A 21,916-nucleotide genomic window follows, 5' to 3' on the forward strand; every position below is an offset into this window, starting at 1 on the left:
AAGTCTGGGAGATTGAATAACTAGGGCAAATGAAATTAACCAGAGCAGGAGTAAAGTGATATTATTTTGTTTTCAGTGCATAAAACCATCTGGCATCACCAATCGCTCCCATACCTCCATTAGAGTGGCCAGACATCAGTTTCTTTTAATGGATTTTGTGGCGCCACATAGTTGTGTACCTGTTTTTCAAGCCGCTCTCTCGACTCAAATCTCGATTTTCACGGCACAGTTGAATTTTGCATGCGGCTCGTACAACAAGTAAAGAAAAACGCGGACTCCGTTTCGAGCAACAAGAAAACCTGTGAGTGTGTGTTAGTGTGTGTGTAGCGATGGCTGTTGCAAATTTGTTGTTGGCCAAGCCAAATAATAAAAAACAAAAGCGAAAAGTCAGTAAAGTTGCGAAAAAATGCGGGCCAAAAAGCTGGGAGATTTTCGGCAACGGCCTTTGAACTCGACCACTAGCTTTGACATCTGTTCGCGATCGGGAATTATGGATCTCTCTCTTTCTCTCTCTTCCCCCTTTTTGCTCTCTTTCTCCGTTGGAAACCAGGCCAAAAGCGTTTTCCAACTGATTTTTTCACTTGTGCACTTGTGGCTGTTGTAATTTTTCCGAAACGTTCTCGCTTTGGTGCATTCCTAAGTAAATGCTACTAATAACAAGGGGAAAAAATGAAGAAAAAAGGAAGGCAATCCGAAGATTGGCCAAAGAGATGAAAAAAAGTTGCTTGACTTGTTTGACCCGCGTTTGTGTTTCTGTAACTGTGTGTGTGTGAGTGAGTGCGACTTCTCCTTGGTCTTCTTCTTCTTCTGATTCTTGTTGTTGGCCAAGCCGTATTCTACATAAATTACTAACCAAAATGACACATAAGAGGCATAAAAATGAATTTTTAATTTATGCAACCACGACAGCTGCATAAGTTTTCAAATTTATATAATACTTAAACAAAACTTGCGAAAAGCAAGCAAATAACGGTCTCATATAAAAGCAAATTAATCAATTTGAGTGCATTCATTAAGCCAATCTGATCGTTAGGTATGATTATTGACCCATTGCCAACTTAATCGTTAGAAAATTGCAATCAAGTTTGCTCTAATTCCGTATAATTACCTTTTTATGTGCCACATTTTCACCCATTAAATTAATTCAAAATAATTCTGCAGCCTGTGATAAAACAAAGCGAGAAACAATAAAAAGAAAAGAAGTGAGTGGAGAACAAAGCAAGCGGTTTCCAGTCTCCAGCAACATTCCATGGTGAGCATGAATCCCATAAATTCCCAACGAAAGTCTGGACCGAAAATGTTTAAACTCGAAATTTATGTGACAATGGCATTAGGAATTCGAATCTCCAGCACGATATAATTATATTAGATTTTATTTTCATTTAATAATTTGCATAATTGGGCCCTCGTTGGCTCGCGGTGGGGTTCCTTGGGATTTTCCTCATCGCGGTGGGTCGTGCGGTCCGTGGAATGGTAATCGAGGTAACGGTGCAGTGGAGGGCAGGGGTATCTTTGTAGTTTGACTTTAGTCTACCTATTTCGATTGCATTGGAGCTCGATGGAATAAAAAAGTTCTTAAACTTTAATGTTTATTATTTAACTCATTCAGTTTCTAACTTTATTGGCCTTTAAAACTAGCAAATAGCTCAAATCATAATAAATATAAAAGACTTGGGACACGAACATGCCAAATTGAACATTTTGTAATCCGTTAAAATGGATCAGTTTTAGTTATTCTGCACAAATAGCTTAAACAAAGCTCTTCATTGAGTATTCTTTTTTTCATTTTCTTGAAAATATTTATGCTACACAGATAAAAGATATTCCTCAAAAACTTAAAAGACTTAGGACACGAACTTGTTCCATATGTTTTAATAGTTACTTATCGAAACATATTGAATAATCAGTCAAGAAATTACTATTCAAGAATATGATTATAAATAAAACTTTAAATTGTTTAAATTAAAATTATTATTTAAATATTTAAATATTATATTTGAAATGAATTTTATACTATTTTTATATTTAAAATAACGTGAAAGCAAAAAAATGATTTGCTATAAAATAATCTAATAGCATATTGTTTGCCATAAAATTTTATTGAAAAGAATTTCCAAGAAAATACAAAAGACTTAGGACACAAACTTGCAGTGGGTGGCTTGAATCGACCGTAGAACGGTTATATGGCTAACGGTGCCGCGCAGCCGGGAAGGAAGAGGAAGAGCCGGCCACTTTCTAGTCGAACCCGCTGCGCTTTAGTCTAATGATGTCAATTACATCGTGCCACTCGCATTGCGGGCAACAAATGCATGCCGTGCTTATAAGGCAGCAACAATGCGGGCTGCCACAGAAACAACTGCAAATGCAACAGCAGCAGCAGCAACTGCAAACAAGTGACTGCGACTTTGGCTTCATTAAAATTGCTTTTCGTTTGGCTTGCCTGCATCTTTCTTCTTTCGTCCGCCTTGTTTCCTTTTTCTATTCAATGCTGTTTTAATGTTGTGGCAGCTGGGAAATATGTATCTCTACTATGTATGTTTCTCTGCCAGCCAACAATTTTAATGAGTTTTTAAGAAATTGTACAAGATGCCAGTTACGGCTGCTAAAAAGCAAAGCCTACGAAAAAACATAAACACCTTTTAGCCGCAACACATCTCATGTTGTGTGATTAATTTTGTTGCCGATTTGTCCGTTAACAAGTGTCCAATGTGTGGAAAAAGACGCGGCCGTTTAAGGGGGAAAGTGAAAACGATTAAAACCCTGGGAAATTCAACTGTGAATGGATTTTAACAGATGGAGGGCATGTATTTTATATTTTATTTTACCAAGAAAGTATCGTAAATCAAACTGAGATAAAATCAGATTGGTTATATGAATTTCTACAATAAAGTATGAACAGAATTTTAAAAATGTATAAACGGCGTGATCACTTCTGATTTTTTGAAAATATTTTCATCTATGTATACATTTGTTTTAAAAAGTTAAAGATTAAACTTTTTTTATTGCTGGACATTTTTATGCGTTTGATTTTATTTCATTAAGCGTATGGGCTCATTATATATTTTTTTACTAAGCTCATATAATTATATATAAATTCATACCGCGAGCCGCACTTAAACTCAAAATTTAATAAACATAATAATTTATGACTCAATTTCTGCACGAAACATATATTTTTCGGTCTTTTGTGCGAAAGAAAAGCCTTAAAAAAATCTGAACTAAAATCGGTGCTGTCACGCCCACGTTTCATGCTCGGGGGTTTAATGGGACAGAATCTCGGGAAGGGGAAGGACGGAGGCCTCTTTACGCCCAATTTGTCACACATTTCAACAGGTTACGAGATGGACGCGATTCGGAGGAGGGGTCCTCAGATGGAGATGGAGTTGGAGGAGGAGGAGGAGGAGGCATTATCAAAAACCGACCGAAGAAGACGTTGACGATGACGATGAACGAGGACTGGCAGGCGGCCCTTAACTCGGATCACGAGTATATCGGTCTGGGTCTGGGTCTGGGTAGGCGTTGTGATGTGGAATTTTCGGGCATACCTGGCGGGCCTCATGAAGCGTGAGGAATTCCCCCGCCACCCGACAACCGACCCCCTGCTCTTGATCGATTTCGTTGGTGCTGTTACTTGTTGTCCTTTCTAAGTGAAAAATTATGCAAAAATGTTTCACTTTAATAGCGGAAATCATTTATAGAAGTTGTAATAAAGTCTCAGCAAGCCCCCTGCCTCTTCTGAACCATCGGTGGTCATGTTTTTTTCGGGTGATGGAGACGAGTCCTTCTTCTCCTCCGTGTTGTTGTTGCTTCATGTTGCCCAAGGCTGGGTTTTGTGCTCGTTAAACGACCGCCAACGTAGCCAAATGCAACGTTGTTGCAACACTTTGTTACTGTGACAGTGGCGTGGCCAGAAAAGGGGGTGGGGGGAGAGGTATTGGCCCGTTCCAAAGGAGTCTAAGTTAAGGCGACTTTAGTCAACGCTAATGACCTGACAAAAGCAATTCAAAGCGGTTCTTGTCGGTGCTTGGTGGTGCTGTTGTGGTGTGGCATTTGTTGACTTTTAGGCGCAAATAAACTGTGAGAGTTCATTAGCTACAAAAAGAGACAAGAAACTACGAAGTATGCCTTATTTGGGTCGATAAAAAATGTGTTTCCTTAATCGCAAAACATGGTATGTAGATGGTAAGAATGGATACATAAGATAAATGAATGAGAATAGTTGTTAATGTGAAATACTTATTGAAAGTGTAAAAGGATTTAGAAGTAACCATTTTTTCGTTATTTTAACTTTTTTTACTAAATTGCTTTTGCTTTTTATTTACCAATTAAGTGCCTATTCATTAAAATTCTCAATAAAGCTAAAAAAAAATATTGTTTATTTATATTTTTGGACATAAAAGCAAATCGTTCGACAAAAAAAAAATTAGAAATCATAACTTTGAAAAGAAATTAAAAGAGAACATATTTTATAAGATAACAACCTATAATATCTGTCTATTTTCTGTTTGTTTAACTTACAAACCTTGTCTATATGACTTTATTTCCAAGCAACTTAAAAAAATACAAAAGACTTAGGACACGAACTTGTAGATTCGTCAGCAAAAAACTCAAACAATAGCGTATAATTCGCCCACCTGAAAAAGCGGGCATCATAATGCAGCTCACATACAAAAACAGAAACCGTTGCCATAAAAAGCTGCGACCAAGTACAATTATAAAACCATTAAGTCATCTAAATTAGCTCATTTGCAATGAAACCGGGCATCATAATCGTTAAAAGCTAGCAAAAACTCGCAGTCGCAGAAACGAATGATAATTGTGCAAGAAAAAAGAGGCGAGCAATCAAAGGAAAATACCAACACCTCCAATAAAAGCTATAAAAGCGAACTGTTAAAGGTGCCGCCACACAGACGCTGACCAATTGATAAGCGCTTTATGACATTCAGCATTCATACGGTTTATGATTTTTTTTATGCCTATTTGTTGGCTATTTTCTCGGTGATAGCAGTGAATTGAGAGCACGGCAACGATCATAAAAATATGCCAGAGCGAAAACATAATTGCCTGTGGCCAATGTGTATTGTGCACTCAATAAAATTCGACTCTGGGAATTCCAAACTGTCGACTTTTTCATTAGAATTCCAAGGCAGTGCGCTGAAACGAGTGCAGGGGGAATGCACTTTTCCAGGGATCCATGGTGACTGCGGTTTTCCTCGGCCTGTCACTCAACTCGCTTGTCACGGGGCCTAACATTTCAATTATGGCCGTATCTATGGCTTCTGGCCAACAATGGAAGCCCATTAAAAGACGCGCACTATTGCCACATGAGAGAATGGATCAAATCGCAACTCAGGGTCTGCGAATTTCCGCTTGTGAAAAGCGACTTAATTGATTTCGGTGCTTTTAATTACAGTTTCTTGTTTGCTTTGCAACTTTCTCTAGAAGGCGAGCCAATTAAATGATAACAAATTCGAAGGGAAGAGGCGGTTTCCAATTCCGATGCTGATGATAGGCAGGCGCCGCTGGCAAGTGAATGGCGCAATCAGAATCTCGCAACCCAAAGTCGACACCCAAAACCCAAAGTGGAAACAGAATTCTCACCGATGCTGAGGCCACTGTGCGCGGATAAGTCTTGTTTTTTTGTTTTTAGAAGTGGGGGCAAAGAATGAAGGGGTCTGCGGATCGCACAAATTTATGGCCACATTCAATTGTCAAGTTTATGTGACTGCGGCTGAGGATCGGCCAATATTTGCATAAGAGGCGTCCCTTGGATCCCTAGAATTCCCTGGCATTTGAAAGTCTCATTGTCGGGGGCTCTTGCTTTTGTTTATTTTCCTTTTTATTTTTTTGTTTTGCGAAATCGCTCTATAAATAAACACCACATACACCACTTCTTTTGTTTACAGAAACGCAGAGATCAGAGGGCGCTTTAATGATTCCTCGCTGGCACACAAATGACGAATTATGAGAACCTTATAAATTTGCCATTAAACTTTAATGCAAATAATCACGCCACTAATAATGAGAACAATGCCAAAATTGCCGTCGCTGGCGAGCAGCTGCTGAATAAGATGTCGCAGCGGGATTTCTCCGAGGTAAGTCGAAAGGCGAAAGGAAATCGAATTATTGTTCAATTATTGTTTTGGAAGCTGCCACACAGCCTCTCCGTTTCTACTGCCCAAAAACATGTTTGCCGGCCATGTATTTCCAGTTTGCAGTTCAAACACCATGACAATTATTTATGGCCTTCAAATATATATAAAACTTAATCAGGCATTACGCTCTCCAAAGTTCAACAAAGAGATGAGGCAGAGACATAAGGTGAAACCCAGACGCAACAGGAAAAGCAAAAAAAAAAAAAAACAATCAGGGGCAATAATCAAAATGATGGCAAAATGATTTCAATGTTGATTAACTCAGCGGCAAGACTACAAAAGGGCTAAGCTACAAGGGCCAAATTAAACAAAAGCCCAGCCGAGCAGGGAGATAAAAATGCCAAAACGCAAAACCCCATGAATTGCGACTGGGATTGGGACTGGGATTGGTACTGGGACTGAGACGGGGACGGGGACTTTGACTAACCCCAGCTCCTGACCCTGACTCCTTGCCCGGCCCTTTCATCATATTCCGCGCTGTCATGTCATGGGCAAGAACAAAAAAAGATCCAACAACTTGAGGAACAGACGACAACGTCAACGATGTTGGATAAGTTTCAGGCCCTGTCTCCGCAACGGACCAGTCCAGAATTCGGAATCCAGCATCAGGGAGTCGGAGTCGAGCATCCAGACCCCTGCGGCCTGTCTCGCCGACTTTACTGACTGACTGACTGACTGCCTCTGCCTGCCTTTCGAGTGTCCCTTTGGCAGCTAGACGGACGATAGGAAGTGACCATTCCCATTCCAATTCCCATTCGCAAGCCCCATCCACATACCCATACCCATCCCATTCCCCCAGATTCCGCGATCTGAGAAGCGTGGCCAGGAATTTTGGGTTGGTGGCCAGCGAAGTGGGGGATACAGCAGCTAAATGAGTGCATAAATTCCAGACTAATGTCAGTTCCCATTAAAGCCTAAACAGACGAATGATGAGATAAGCAAGCGAGGGACTTTAATTTAATTTTAATCTTAAATTAAATCAATTCTGACACCGAAATTGAAAATCGTGCTACAATATTAATTTTTGTATACAGATTTTTAGAGAACTAAACACAGTCATTTAGAAATATGCCACTGAGTAATCGGATGTCTGTAAGAAAAGTAATATGCTGAGAAGTACTGGATTTTGGTCTCTTTTCAGCAAAGCCATTTTTCAAAAATTACCAAAAAACCAGAATTCAGATATTTAGAGTATTAAACGACAATCATTTAGAGGTATGCCAATTTAAAATCGGATGTCTGTAAGAAAAGTTATGGGCTTAGAAGTGCAGGTTTTTGGTCACTTTTCAGCAAAACCATTTTTCGAAAATTTGCAAAGGGGTAACATCATAAAAATGACGAAAAATCGGCCCAAAAATACAAACCAAGATGAATATACAGATTTTTAGAGAATTAAACCACAATCATTTAGGAATATGCCGTTTTGAAATCGGATGTGTGTAAGAAAAGATATGGCCTTAGAAGTACAGGTTTTTGGTCACTTTTCTGCAAAGCCATTTTTCGAAAATTTGGAAAGGGGTAAGCTCATAAAAATGACGAAAAATCGGCCCAAAAATACAAACCAAGATGAATATACACATATTTAGGGAATTAAGCCACAATCATTTAGGAATATGCCACATTGAAATCGGATGTGTGTAAGAAAAGATATGGGCTTAAAGGTGCAGGTTTTTAGACATTTTTTGGCAAAGCCATTTTTCTGATCCGGCCCGTTTCGACTTATATATTACCGGCACCAGAAATAAAACCTTTTGCATAGTTTGGTGGTGCTGATCAACAATCTATATACTTTAAAGGGTCTGAAATATTATTATCACTGCGTTGCAAACTTTTAACTGAAATTTTAAAACCCCTGCAGAGGTATAATAATACCAAATAAGTACATAAAAAGCTTATAAAAGGCGGTGCCTAGTGCCTGACTTCCTGCCTACGTTCCAATGGGATAATCTGGGATTATCCGCGCAGCGTGTGCGATTTTTAGGAAGAAGCTAGGACCCCTGCCCGTAGCTAATTATTTTATTACGCGTTAAATTGCAACAAAATTCTCGAGTTGAGCGCAAAACATGCCAATGTGCGCCACAAGCAATCGTGAAATTGTTCGCATTCCAATGCGGCGAACTTTATCGATGCTCCGTTCCGTCCAGCCACTGGGGCTAACACACATATATAACCACATATACATATATATGAAACCAAGTTGGCTAACACATACTAGCCCGTTTGGTTCCAGGCAGCCGCCCGAGTGCATCTATGGGTGCCACTTTTTGTCTTACTGAGCGCTGTTTTTTTTTGTTGCTGCTCTTGCTGCTGGGCGGACAGCCAAGAAACGGCGACCAGTTCTCGAATCGCAGGTTTTTCTCTTACATTCCTGAATTCCACCGCCGACTTCCTTTCTCTACCCGCTTTTTCTCCCTTTCTCATTGCATAAAATTCTTGTCCGTCTTCGACTATTTTCTAAAATGCTGCTGTTGCTGTTGGTTTGCTGATGTTGCTGTTGCTTAGCTGATGTTGCTGTTGGGTTGCTGATGTTGCTGTTGGGATGCTGCTGCTGCAGTTGACCGTGTGGCTGCTGCTGTTGCCAATTTAGCTGGAATTGCCGAAGCGAGCCAGCTAGCGTATCACTTTACATGACTTCTCTATGTGCCATTTGGGCGCCAATTCCTAAATTGACATACAGCACGGCGCAACAAAAACGGAGCGAAAGGGCAGAAAATGGAGAAAAAGATCCACTGAGATTCCTACCCTCCAGAAAAGAAAGAAAGGCAGTTAATTAGAAGACACAAATAGAGAGAGAAGAGCTTTCCCAAGCCAGTGATCTTGGTACTAATCCTGAGTTTATCCAGTAAAGGAAAGAAATGCTTGAAAAGAGTTTAGGAAAAGCGGTGGTAAACTCTTTAAAAGAGATTATATTCATCAAATTAAGAACATTTTGTGTTTCGTTTTTAGGATACATTAGCTTATTTAAGAAAAGAAAAAGGTTAGCTTATAGCATGCTCCCAATCGTAGCTGTAAAAGCTTTTCCAAACTCCACTCACTTACTTCAAAGAAATGCCTGCCATCTGTCATCGCTGTATCACGTTATTCATATTCAGCATTCCCACAGTTTGAGCTTATCCTAATCCATCGGCATTCCGCCTCAAGTTCCCCCAACTCTGTCCGACTGCCAGCTATTATTATTATTATTTTAGTCAAAGTGATAACATCTGCTAATGCCATTCCGTTTGGATGTCTGGATACTCAGAACGGCGCTCCCTTCCGCCGGAGATCTTCGTCGGCCGTTTCGAGGGCATGTTCCTCTGTGCGTGTTTATTTGCCTTTGACCATCGGCAGCAGCCCCGCAATCTTGTCTGCGAGATCTACTCGGCTAGTACCGCCAACGCTCCACAGCGAAGAGTTTGTGTTCTTTTGAATACCCTTGCAGAGGGCTTCATAATTTACAAGAAAAGTTTTGGCTAAATGAACCCAACCCTAAAAAATATGAATATATTTTTGATCTGCGTCACATATAAATAAAACATATTTTTGTTTTTACGCAATTTATTCATTTGGATTTGGGATAAAATTCTGTATTAAATATGGTTTCAAAAAGATAGTTACCATTTACCATTTGGTCATCATCAAATAGCTAAATTTCATTCATTGAATCCAATAACAGAATTCTTCAGGATTTTTTGGAATCTGCCGACAAAGTTTTTCTATTTTCCATTGATAAAAGCTAATCCATTAACTTAAAATAAATTTGTTTTGCATCTGCAAGGGTATTTTGAGCGATGCTTTCCAAACTTGGCCGTTCTTTCCTTCTTTTATTTTTTGTTCGGTTTTTTTGGTAACGCCCTCTTCATTTGGGACTTATCGCTGGGGCCAAGTCCGTTGCCGGCTTTTATAAGCTGCATAAGACGAAAATTGCGTTCTGCATCTGTCAGATACTTTGTAGCTGGCTGATTTATTCGGAGCTGGCCAGGTCCGGCCAGAAGGCCAATCTAAGCACGTTATCCGAGACTCACGCCCCGCCAGCGAAGGCTGCAGCATCAGCATCAGCACTTGCCGGCCACGTTTCCTATCAAGGACTGGCACTGAGACTGGCACTCGGTCGCCGTTTCGGTGCTGGCCTAATGCATTTGCATACTCATTGCATTTAATTGCTTCAAAAAATATGTAAAAATTTTCACGTCGTTGTCACGGTCTCGTCTCACAACATCCCGGCGATGTGGCCGTGACCATGGCCATCGGTGGCCTATGCCAAAAAAGGCCTCAACTCTAGCCAGTAGCTACTGATTCACCACCAGTCGTGGCTCAGTTCTTGGGCCACGAATTCGTGGAATTGCTTCCGCATTTGATGGCCAGCGAACAGGATCGGGAGCTGTGAGCTGTGAGCTCTGGTCTTCGAGCTGCGAGCTGCGAACTGTGAGCTGTGAGCCAACAGCAGTTGGCCGGGAAACGTGACTCGGTGGCCGCATACCTATAGTATACCTGTGTTCCGAGGGCAGCCGACTTAGCCGCCAAGCTGGTGCGTCGGCATTTAACATAATTACAACCCAGTGACGACGGCACAGTGGGTCATCGTCATCCGGCTGGTTTTTATCTGGAAAATGTCTTACGGGATAAGCAGGGATAATAAAATTGAAATATATTGTTTAAAAGTACAAAACAAGGACCTTGGAATATATGTGGGTACAGAAATCTTTTCATTCGAAATATACAATTGGTGCACATCCAAGAGATTTATCTATGCATTCTAATAGCCCTGCCACAGCAGTCAGTTTTTAATTTAAATTTTCTATTCTAACTTTGTTTTATTGAACTTAAATACGTATTTTTAAAAGAAAATTAAAGCTTAGTAAAATTTAAAAAGTACCATAACTATCTTCACATTTTTTGGAATATAATGTTTTGTACTTATTATTATAATTATCTTATTATAAATTCCAAATTTACTTAAAAGTTAAAACTTTTATTTAAGTAAGTTTGCAATTGATAATAAAGGTATCCTTAGCAAATCGCTACTTTAACCCACTGTACTTCCCAATAACAGCGGCAGATGTGCAATCATCCAGATTCTCCCTCAATTCTGCAAATCCTCTACTGCCTTTCGTTTCTCCTCCACTTTTGTACAGTTGTGTTTATTGCTCTACTTAGCCCATCGCATTGTGGAATGTTCCTTATCCCAGTAATTTGGCCCTAATCAATGCTAACTTTGATCTCCTGCACAGGGAGAAAAGCATATGAAAAATGTAGTATGTAGTAACATGTTGCAGTTTTATTCTTAGAACTTTAAATAAAATTTTTACAATTAACAAATGTATGTTAGGTTTTATCCTACCAAAGCTTAAGATTGATAAATAGGTTACACATAAAATTGCAAAACTGTTTGCAACGCAAATAGAAAATACCTGCTTCACTGCATTTCAGAATTCAAGGAACATTTTTGGTATTATATTTTAAAATTTATTATTATTTTTTTAGTAATCCTTTCCCTGTCCTTGTTTTATTTCTCCGCAGAACGAGCCGGAATGCACGCCGGAGTTGCCCGCCGCGAACCGCGCCCTCTTCCTGGAGAAGGTGCGTCAGTCGAACGCCGCCTGCCAGAGCGGTGACTTCGGCACTGCGGTGCTGCTCTACACGGATGCCCTGCAGCTGGATCCGGGCAACCACATCCTGTACAGCAATCGGTCGGCGGCCCTGCTGAAACAGGGTCAGTTTGCAGCCGCCTTGCAGGATGCGACGCAGGCGCGCGACTTGTGTCCCCAGTGGCCGAAGGCGTACTTCCGGCAGGGCGTGGCACTCCAGTGCCTGGGTCGATATGGCGAGGCACTGGCATCCTTCGCCTCCGGCTTGGCCCAGGAACCGGCCAACAAGCAGCTGATGGGGGGCCTCGTGGAAGCCTCATTGAAGAGTCCCCTGCGAACGGCACTGGAGCCCACGTTGCAGCAGCTGCGCACCATGCAGCTGCAGGAGTCGCCGTTCGTGGTCAGCTCGGTGGTGGGCCAGGAGCTCCTCCAGGCGGCCCAGTATCCGGCGGCGGTGTCCGTTCTGGAGGCAGCTCTGCGGATCGGCAGTTGCTCATTGAAGTTGAGGGGTTCCGTATTCAGCGCCTTGAGTTCCGCTCACTGGGCTTTGAATCAGCTGGACCAGGCCATTGGCTACATGCAGCAGGATCTGGCGGTGGCCAAATCCTTGGGAGACACGGCGGGCGAGTGCCGGGCACATGGCAATCTGGGCTCGGCCTACTTCAGTCAAGGAGCCCACAAGGAGGCCCTAACAGCGCATCGCTACCAACTCGTTCTGGCCATGAAGTGCAAGGACACGCAGGCGGCAGCGGCTGCCTTGACCTCGTTGGGTCACGTATACACGGCGAGCGGGGATTACCCCAATGCCCTGGCCTCCCACAAACAATGTGTCCAGCTGTTCAAGCAACTGGGAGATCGATTGCAGGAGGCGCGGGAGATTGGCAATGTGGGAGCGGTTTATCTGGCCCTGGGAGAATGTGAAGCGGCCCTGGATTGCCATTCGCAGCACCTGAGATTGGCCCGCAAGCTGCACGACCAGGTGGAGGAGGCCAGGGCGTACTCCAATCTGGGATCGGCCCACCACCAGAGGAGGCAGTTCACCCAGGCGGCGGCCTGTCACGAGCAGGTGCTCCGGATAGCCCAGGCTCTGGGGGATCGGTCCATGGAGGCGGCCGCCTATGCGGGATTGGGTCATGCGGCGCGTTGTGCCGGCGATGCCAGTGCCTCCAAGAGATTCCACGAGCGTCAGTTGGCCATGGCCCTGGCGGCCAGGGATAAACTGGGCGAGGGCAGGGCGTGCTCCAATCTGGGCATTGTCTACCAGATGCTGGGCTCCCACGATGCCGCCCTGAAGCTGCACCAGGCCCATCTGGGCATTGCCCGCTCCCTGGGCGATCGCACGGGAATGGGTAGGGCGTACGGGAACATGGCCAGGATGGCCCACGTGGCGGGATCCTACGAGGCGGCGGTGAAGTACCACAAGCAGGAACTGGCCATCAATCAGGCGGTGCACGATCGCAGTGCAGAGGCGGCCACGCATGGTAATCTGGCGGTGGCCTATCAGGCCTTGGGTGCCCATGATGCGGCCTTGACCCACTATCGGGCGCACCTGGCCACCGCCAGATCCCTGAAGGACACCGCTGGCGAGGCCTGTGCCCTGCTCAATCTGGGCAACTGCCTCAGCGGAAGGCAGGAGTACGAGGAGGCGGTGCCACACTACGAGAGCTACCTGATGCTCGCCCAGGAACTGGGTGACGTGGCCGCCGAGGGCAAGGCGTGTCATCTGCTCGGCTACGCCCACTTTTGTTTGGGCAACTACCGCGCGGCTGTGCGGTACTACGACCAGGATCTGGCCCTGGCCAAGGATGCGCAGCATCGACCCAACATGGGACGGGCCTACTGCAACCTGGGACTGGCCCATCTCGCTCTGGGACACACCGCCGCCGCATTGGAGTGCCAGCAGCTGTTCCTGGCGGTGGCCCATGCCACCAACCAACTCCCTGCCAAGTTCAGAGCCCTGGGAAACATTGGAGATATCCTAATAAGGACAGGATCACATGAGGTAAGTGATCAACCCAATCCCGGATCAAACCAATGGTTATTAACAAAAATGTTATTATATATTATATATATATATTAATGCTCAACAATAAATATTTGTTTTTTGAGATCTAGAAGAAGTCTGTATTTTGATCAATTTATTGTTAATCCCTAGAACACATACAATTAATAAACTATTTTGAACAAATAAAAATATAAATAAAAATTTAAAAAGTCTCGTTCATGTTCCTAGGTCAATAAAAAAGCTATTAATATCCAAAGCAATATACAGATAAATTAAATAATTTGTTATATTTCATAAATATACTTTAAATAACGCAGAATAAGATAAGAATAATAAAGGCTTTCAAAGTGTTGATATAGTGCGCTCTTAGAAATTTGTAAAGCGTTATGTATTCAAATAAGAAGATTCGAAAGATTAAACAAGAAATAAACCAATTATTTATGTGTTAAATAATATCGGATAAAAAAAATATTTCTAAGGCCAAGAGTTTTAAGGACACTCCTAAAATTAAAATTAAAAAATTAAATAATTGTTTTATCCACTCCAGGAGGCCATTAAGTTGTACCAACGTCAACTGGCTTTGGCCCGGGCTGCTGGCGATCGTTCTATGGAGGCGGCTGCATGTGGAGCTCTGGGATTGGCCCATCGACTGATGAGGCGCTGGGACAAGGCGCTGGGTCATCACACCCAGGAGTTGACACTGCGCCAGGAGCTGGGTGACTTATCCGGGGAGTGCCGCGCCCACGGACACTTGGGAGCAGTTCACATGGCCCTCTGCAGCTGGACAAATGCAGTAAAGTGCTACCAGGAGCAACTGGAGCGAGCGCAGGAGCAGCGGGATGCTGCAGTGGAGGCCCAAGCCCATGGAAACCTGGGAATCGCCCGTCTTAACATGGCCCACTATGAAGCGGCCATTGGTTGCCTAGAGGCGCAACTGGGAACTCTGGAACGTGTGTCGCTGCCTTCCACCCAAGCAGATCGTGCTCGAGCTTTGGGACATTTGGGAGATTGCTATGCCGCATTGGGTGATTACGAGGAAGCGTTAAAGTGTCACGATCGGCAGCTTCAACTGGCCTTGGGTCTGACCAGCCATCGGGATCAAGAGCGCGCCTATCGAGGATTGGGTCAGGCACGCAGGGCACTGGGTCAACTGCCGGCGGCTCTGGTTTGCCTCGAGAAGCGTCTGGTGGTGGCCCACGAGCTGCACAGTGCAGAGATCAAGGCACTGGCCTATGGTGACCTGGGCCATGTCCATGCCGCCCTGGGGAATCATGCCCAGGCGCTGAACTGCCTGGAGCATCAGCGTGAGTTGGCGCAGGGACTGCAAGACCGCGCCCTTGAATCGGATGCCATGTGCGCCCTCGGTCAGGTGCAGCAGCGGATGGGTCAGCACTCGGAGGCACTGGAGCTGCACCGGCAGGATCTGCAGATTTGCACGGAACTCTCCGCTCCCGCCTTGCAGGCCCGGGCCCTGAGCAATCTGGGATCCGTCCACGAATCCCTGGGCGAGCAGGCGGAAGCCCTCAAGTGCTACGAGCGGCAATTGGAGTTGAGCTCGGATAGATTGGCCAAGGCGATGGCCTGCTTGGCCCTCGGAAGGGTTCACCACCAACTGGAGCAACACAATCAGGCGGTGGACTATTTGCGCCAGGGATTGGCAAGTGCCCAATCCATGGGAAAGTCAGAGGAGGAGGCCAAGATAAGACATCAATTAGGTGAGTGAAAAATGTATTTCACATACAAATTATTATGATTGCTTTGGTTTAACAATATTTACTCATATCGAAAACAATATTAAATTGAGAAGTCCTAAAGTGTTGCGTTTTATGACCAAAAATGCTTTAGCATATCCCTAATTTTGACAAGGATCTTTGTTTTTTTTTTATTAATGGACATTCATTCATATCCTACTTCATTATCTTTCTTATAGGTCTTGCCCTTCGCTCCTCTGGCGATGCCGAAGGTGCCCACCTCCAACTGGAGACTGCTGCTCAGTTGTTGGAGTCTGTTCGCCACGAACAGCGAAGTCCGGAGACGCGACTGGCCCTCTACGATCTGCAGACCAGCTGTTACCACCTGCTCCAGCTCCTTCTGGTAGCCCTAAATCGCAACGAGGATGCCCTGGTGGCCGCCGAAAGGTGCAAGGCCCGTGGAGGAGCAGATGCCGTGAGCGGGGAGAGCTCCAAGGTTCCGTTGGCCAACAGTGAGGCCATTCAGGAGACAGTGAACCGGGGCAGGATGCCCGTGCTTTACTACAGCTTGGCTGGGGAGCAGCTCTTCGCCTGGTTGCTGCAACCACAGGCTGGAATCGTGCGGTTCCATGCTGCTCGCATCGATGCCCACAGCTTGCAGCTTCCTTTGTCCCTCAGCGAGGAGGAGGAGGAACTGGAGATGGAGAGGGAATTGGAACTGGAGCGAGAACGGGAACAAGATCGTGGAGAAGAAGAGCGCAATTCCCAGCAGGCCAATGGTTTGCTGGAGCGCTATGTGAACATGGTGCGGGATAATCTGGGTGTCAACTCCCAGAGTCTCCTCCACGAAGGAGACGGAAGTGGCTGGCGAGCCAGCACAGAGCAGTTGCTGGAGGATCTCCCCGGAGCAGGAGGCGCCGGTGGAGGAGGCTTTCTGCGCATGGTGAACCGCAATCATCTGCTTAACTCTTCGAACTACTCACTGAGCTCACTCTTCTCGCTGGGATCGGTTGGTGGCTCCGTGGCCAGTCTCCAGGGATCCACGCGATCCGTGGGCAGTCGCAGCTCGCGCAGAGCTCCAGCTTTGCCCGCCTGGCGCGGACCTTCCTGCCTGCACACCCTCTACAATCTGCTGTTGGCTCCATTTGATGATCTACTGCCCGCGGGAGGAGCAAATGCCAACCGACAAGGCAGACGAGAGTTGATCCTGGTGCTGGATAGTTCGCTGTATCTGGTTCCCTTTGCCATTTTGAGGGCGGCTCGAGAGGATGGGGAATACCTGTCCGAGAGGTGTGCCATCCTTACCGCCCCTTCGCTGCAATCGCTGCGAAGTCGTCCGAAGAGCAGAAGAGATCGAGCGCGTCCACCCAAAGCTCTGGTGGTGGGAGGTCCTCGTATTCCATCCAGTCTTGCGGAACGTTGGGGCTGGGCTGGAGCAGAATCACCTGCAGCTTTGCAGGAGGCCGCCATGGTGGCTGATATGCTGCAGGCCACCGCCCTGGCTGGTTCCAATGCCACCAAGGAGTCCGTTCTGGCCGAACTGCCCTCCGCCGAGTGCATCCACTTTGCGGCCAATCTCAGCTGGCAGTTGGGGGCCGTCGTCCTGAGTCCCGGCGATGTGGTCACCGCCGAGCAGCAGCAGCAAAAGGAGCCGCATGAGCCCCAAATGGCGGACTTCACCCTGGCAGCCGGAGAACTGCGCCAGTTGCGCCTCAGTGCCCGTTTGGTGGTCCTGAGTTCATATCACTCCGTGGAACCCATCACCGGAGCCGGAGTGGCCCAACTGGCAGGCGGTTGGCTTCTGGCTGGAGCCGGAGCCGTGCTCATTTCACTTTGGCCTGTTCCGGAAACAGCGGCCAAGATCCTTCTTCGCGCCTTCTACTCCGCCTTGTTGCAAGGTGCCCGAGCAGCTAGGTAAGTGATAAAACTAGTTTACAGGGAAAATGGTACTCTTCAGTAAAGGTTAACTCAGAAACTTCCCTAAGAACAAATCTTAAAATAAATTTATTCATTAGTCAATATCCAAAAAATAAGCAAAGTTAAAATAAGAACTATTGGAAAGATTTATTTTTAATCCTTATTAAAACAATTTATATGTTACCATCGGGAGTCCAATTAAACACGATGTAGTTTTTAAGAATCGACAATATTCCAAATTGTTAATGTTTTTTTAAGATTTTTAAAGATTTGATTATTATTTTGCGTAAAGTTAAATTGGGTGGGTTAAAATTTATAGGGAACTCGCTTAGATTTATAAACTATTATCTTTCGATTAGCTTGGAATATTATTATCAATAACCTGATTATTTTTTATAGGGCCTTGGCTGAAGCCATGCAAACGGTTCAGCATACGAAGCACTTTGCCCATCCGGCCAACTGGGCTGGATTCCTGTTGGTGGGTAGCAATGTCAGGCTGTCGAACAAGGTGGCTCTGGGTCATGCCCTTTGCGAACTCCTGCGGACTCCAGAGCGATGTCGGGATGCACTGCGTGTCTGCCTGCATCTGGTGGAGAAGAGTCTGCAGCGAATTCACCGTGGCCAGAAGAACGCCATGTACACCACCCAGCAGAGCATCGAGAATAAGGCAGGTCCGGTTGCCGGCTGGAAGGATCTGCTGATGGCTGTGGGCTTCCGCTTCGAACCGGCTGCCAATGGGATTCCGTCCAGTGTCTTCTTTCCCCAGGCGGATCCCGAGGAGCGTCTGTCCCAGTGCTCCGCCAGTCTCCAGGCTCTGCTCGCCCTAACTCCGGCCACACTGCAGGCCCTGGCCAAGTTGGTCCATGTAAACAGTGCCGAGCACGCCGATGATATTATAGCCGTGATTCGAAATATCCTGGCCCAGTTCCCGGGCACAAATCCCGGCTCCAGTTCAAGCTCCATCAAGACGGATGTGATCGCCGAGTCCTGCTTCATCGAGATGCCATTGAGCGTAAGACTTTGGCGAGTGGCAGGGTGCCATGAACTGCTCGCCTCCGTGGGCTTCGATCTTACAGAGGTGGGTGCGGACCAAGTGATCCTGCGCACGGGAAAACAAGCTAATCGCCGACAATGCCAGTTTGTGCTGCAGGCGCTCCTCGCCTTATTTGGTAAGTAATACAGAATGGTGTTGGATATTCCTTATTAATAATAATCTGGTTACTTTACTTTAGACACCCGCGAGGCTCCCAAGAATCTCGGCATGAATCTCGATTCGGACCACAGCAGCAGTTGCGAGTCTCTGGCCGAGACGGAACTGGATGCTCCACCAATTCCTCCCGCGGCCAGCAGCACTCCCTCTGTGAATGGGGCCACTAAGGCGCCACTCCCACTTCATCCGCGTAGTGCTTTCATCTCCTATGTGCGACGTCGTGGCGAGCCGGATGGCGGACGAACTGAAGCCATCGGTGGAGCAGGCGGCACAAGTGGAGGCGGCTTGGATTCCAGCTTGGCAAATACCACCGACAGCGAGCACTCCCTGTCTGATGGCTATGCCACTCAGCCGGGCTTTGGTCTATCCAATCCTCGACTGGGCTATGCCAGCATGCGTGCGCCGGTGAGGGTTTCCCGACCTGGAGGAGGTGGCGAAAGCGATGCCGCCTTCACACCGAGTCCGCCTGTGACCGATCCCAGTTTGTCCCTGGCACTGGCTCATCAGACGCGCATTAGAAGTCTTTACTCGCAGACCAGTTCAGCGGCAACAGCTCCTCCGGCATCGACGACCATGAGCAGAAGACCTGATAGCTCCAGTTCGGCGAGTAGCACCACAGATTGGGAGGGATCCGGGCATGCGACGGTCCTGAGACGTGGAGTAAGTGCAGCCATGCCACAACAGCAACCACCACTGCCTCCGCCACGCCCACCAACCTACCACAATCTGGGTGTGGGCGTGGGAGGACGTAGCAAACCGAAGATCAAGTTGGGAAGTGCCCAAAGTTCGCTGGCGGCACGGGTTAACAAGGAGCATGCTCTCTTCATGGACAGACTCAGTGTACGGACGGAGTTAAGTGCACCCGGCGGAGCTAATGCCATGAGCAATGGATCAGCCACAAGGAAGCCACTGGCCCTGCCAGAGGAGGAGGAGGTCTCAAATGTGGTCTTCAATCCATCCAGCTTGTACTTCTCGCAATCGGACGCTGATCTGTTGAACGAACCCAAGCAGGAGGAAGCTCCGCCAGCTTCGAAGTCCAGTGGCAAAAGCCTTCAGGACAGCATGATGCGCCACATGAACCGCGAACTTACACCCAGCATCTCAGAACTTTATCACGAACGTAATCTGGGTTTGGGATTGGCTCCGCCACTGTCGAAGCTTCTCTTGAGTCCTAACTACGAGGAGCAGGAGGTGGTAGCCATGGGTGAGGGTTGTCCGCAATCGGGTGCTGGCCTGAAAACCCTGGTGGATGCGGTTAGCGAACTGGAGCTGAGTGGCAGTTCATCGGGAGCCACCATGCCCACGGTGGTGGGTGGAGGAGGCACTGATGTGGAGGGCTCAACTGATCCCACCGTCGAAGCCACCTGCCCCATTTGCGGTGAACCCGCTGATGTCATCTGCCGCTGCAAGGCAGCCACTATTCAAAAGAAGAGCATCCTTAAGCCATGGCTAAGCAACGTGCCCGATAGCAGTTTGGTGCAGGCCAGTGAGTTGACCACGGCGGACATATTGGAGCGTCGCCTGGAGATTCACACGGCCACTTCGGGAGCTCCCTACTCCGTGGATCTTTGTCGACGGGATGAGGGCGATGGGCGATCGGTGGCAGATTCGCAATGCAGCAGCAACTATAAACGAGTGCTGGCCAGCGCCACCGGAGGAGCAGTTAGTCTGGTGGGGATCGGCAAAGGAAGCGAAGCGGAACCACAGAGTGCCACTTCGGGGGCCACCTGCTCATCCGCCCGCCTTGTCTAGACCTACTTAATCCCCTAGTTTCATTAATTTATTACTGCATGTATTTATTGTTTCTCGTATTCCTCAACGAACGCATTTTATGGATAATTTATTTTCATAACCAAGCCACTGATTAAAATTTATTCAATTAATTTAGTAAGTCTTTATTACGATCCCCCTAAACTAATAGATTTTATAGAATGATATGACTTAGCAAAAATAAACTGTTATAATCAAAAAAGGTTGTTTTATTTTAATAAAGCTGAAATCCCATTTAAAAACGAAAACCTGTTGGCGTACATTTCCATAGAATTTGATATACGTCATTTGCGAAAGCAGAAAAATTTGTCTGGGATTTGGTAACTAATGTAACTAATTTTATTTTGTTTTACTTAGTTTTTACAGGTTTCAATAATTTATCTTTTGTGTATGATTTTTTTTGTTTTATAATTTATTTAGTAATATAGCTGCAATAATATAGCTGCATTTGTTTGTTTTTGTTGTTGTATATATATAAATATGTATGGATCTTCACTTTACAATTCTTAAATGTTAACTACGCAAAATCTGTTTTTTTTGTTTTGTTTTTCTTGTCGTTTGTGTGCCATTGAATATGCTTGCAAGACTCCTACAATAAACTTTCATAATTAGTATATATATAGCTACAATATATTTATATCAATGTGTATATTCAAAATGTGAAATAAAAAACTGTATTTAAAAATATGTTTCTTTTCTTTTACTCTTTTTGTTTAGTATAATTCACGCATTTTTTTTGCCATTCCATCAATCCACCTTTGTGTTTTGTTGGCCTTCACATTTAAATCTTTTTAAATATTGTATGTATTTAATGCATGTTTTTGCGTATAATAAATTGTATAAATTACTAATATAAATTAAGCACTCGAAATTACAGCTGCTTCAAATGCTAGCATGACACACCTATAAATCGCTGTGCTGTGCTTTTGGGTTTGAGAGCAGCATCAAATCATTCACATAATACCCATATTATTATTTCGTTATTTAATATGCACTTTTTACAAACTTTCGTCTCCCGCCCTTATAATACTCTAGTCATAGCAAAATAATAAATAATGAGTAGCAATTAGTTGGTAGGCAAAGCTGCTTGCTACGCTAACATAAACGGGGACTACAAAAAGCGAAATCTAGGCATTGGCGTGATTCGTTTTCCATTTTATTTTAGCTATAAAGTCGAAAGCAGCAAGCATATATAAACCGTACATTAATTAGTTAAATTGTGGCTGGAAGTACATTAAAATAATATTAGGCGTATCTATTGGGTAGAGTGTCAAAATGTGTTGTAAAAAGAAAATCTATCTCCGAATCCATTTGTACAGTACACTCGAATATATATGAACGCTCCGTCCTTGTAATCCATAATCGTTTTACTATACTAATTTATGTACCTTGCCTCCTGCAGCAAGTGCGGGTGAGTTTGTGTTTTGGTTTTGCTTAGTTATCATCGTGTCTAAATCAATTGGTTTGTATAGCTTAATAGTTAGTTCTTTTCGAAGTGCAGCACATTCATATCTATAAGCAGTTTGAAAACCTCAATAAAAATTTGTGTGTCAAGTTCGTTTTTGTTCCATTGCCTTAATAAGTCTAGACCCTATTTAACA

General features: G+C 45.2%; 1 protein-coding gene across 3 annotated transcripts; it reads left to right on the forward strand.

The window, feature by feature from the left end:
* The first annotated feature begins 228 nt into the window (after window positions 1-228).
* Window positions 229-21,900, forward strand: LOC108044390 (tetratricopeptide repeat protein 28). 3 transcript variants are annotated; one of them, XM_017123391.2, is made up of 8 exons: window positions 229-301; window positions 1,162-1,252; window positions 5,907-6,095; window positions 11,655-13,724; window positions 14,275-15,442; window positions 15,658-17,332; window positions 17,735-18,504; window positions 18,568-21,900. In XM_017123391.2, the coding sequence occupies exons 3-8, from the start codon at window positions 5,955-5,957 to the stop codon at window positions 20,295-20,297; spliced, it is 7,554 nt and encodes a 2,517-aa protein (XP_016978880.2). In that variant the 5' UTR covers window positions 229-301; window positions 1,162-1,252; window positions 5,907-5,954; the 3' UTR covers window positions 20,298-21,900. The 3 variants fall into 3 exon arrangements, with proteins under 3 accessions (XP_016978880.2, XP_044313856.1, XP_044313857.1); XM_044457921.1 differs by lacking the exon at window positions 1,162-1,252 and having other exon boundaries at window positions 236-301; XM_044457922.1 differs by lacking the exons at window positions 229-301; window positions 1,162-1,252 and adding an exon at window positions 367-386.
* The last annotated feature ends 16 nt before the right edge of the window (window positions 21,901-21,916 follow it).

The sequence above is a fragment of the Drosophila rhopaloa genome, unplaced genomic scaffold, assembly GCF_018152115.1.
Source record: "Drosophila rhopaloa isolate 14029-0021.01 unplaced genomic scaffold, ASM1815211v1 contig_163, whole genome shotgun sequence".
Classification (NCBI taxonomy): Eukaryota; Metazoa; Arthropoda; class Insecta; order Diptera; family Drosophilidae; genus Drosophila; species Drosophila rhopaloa.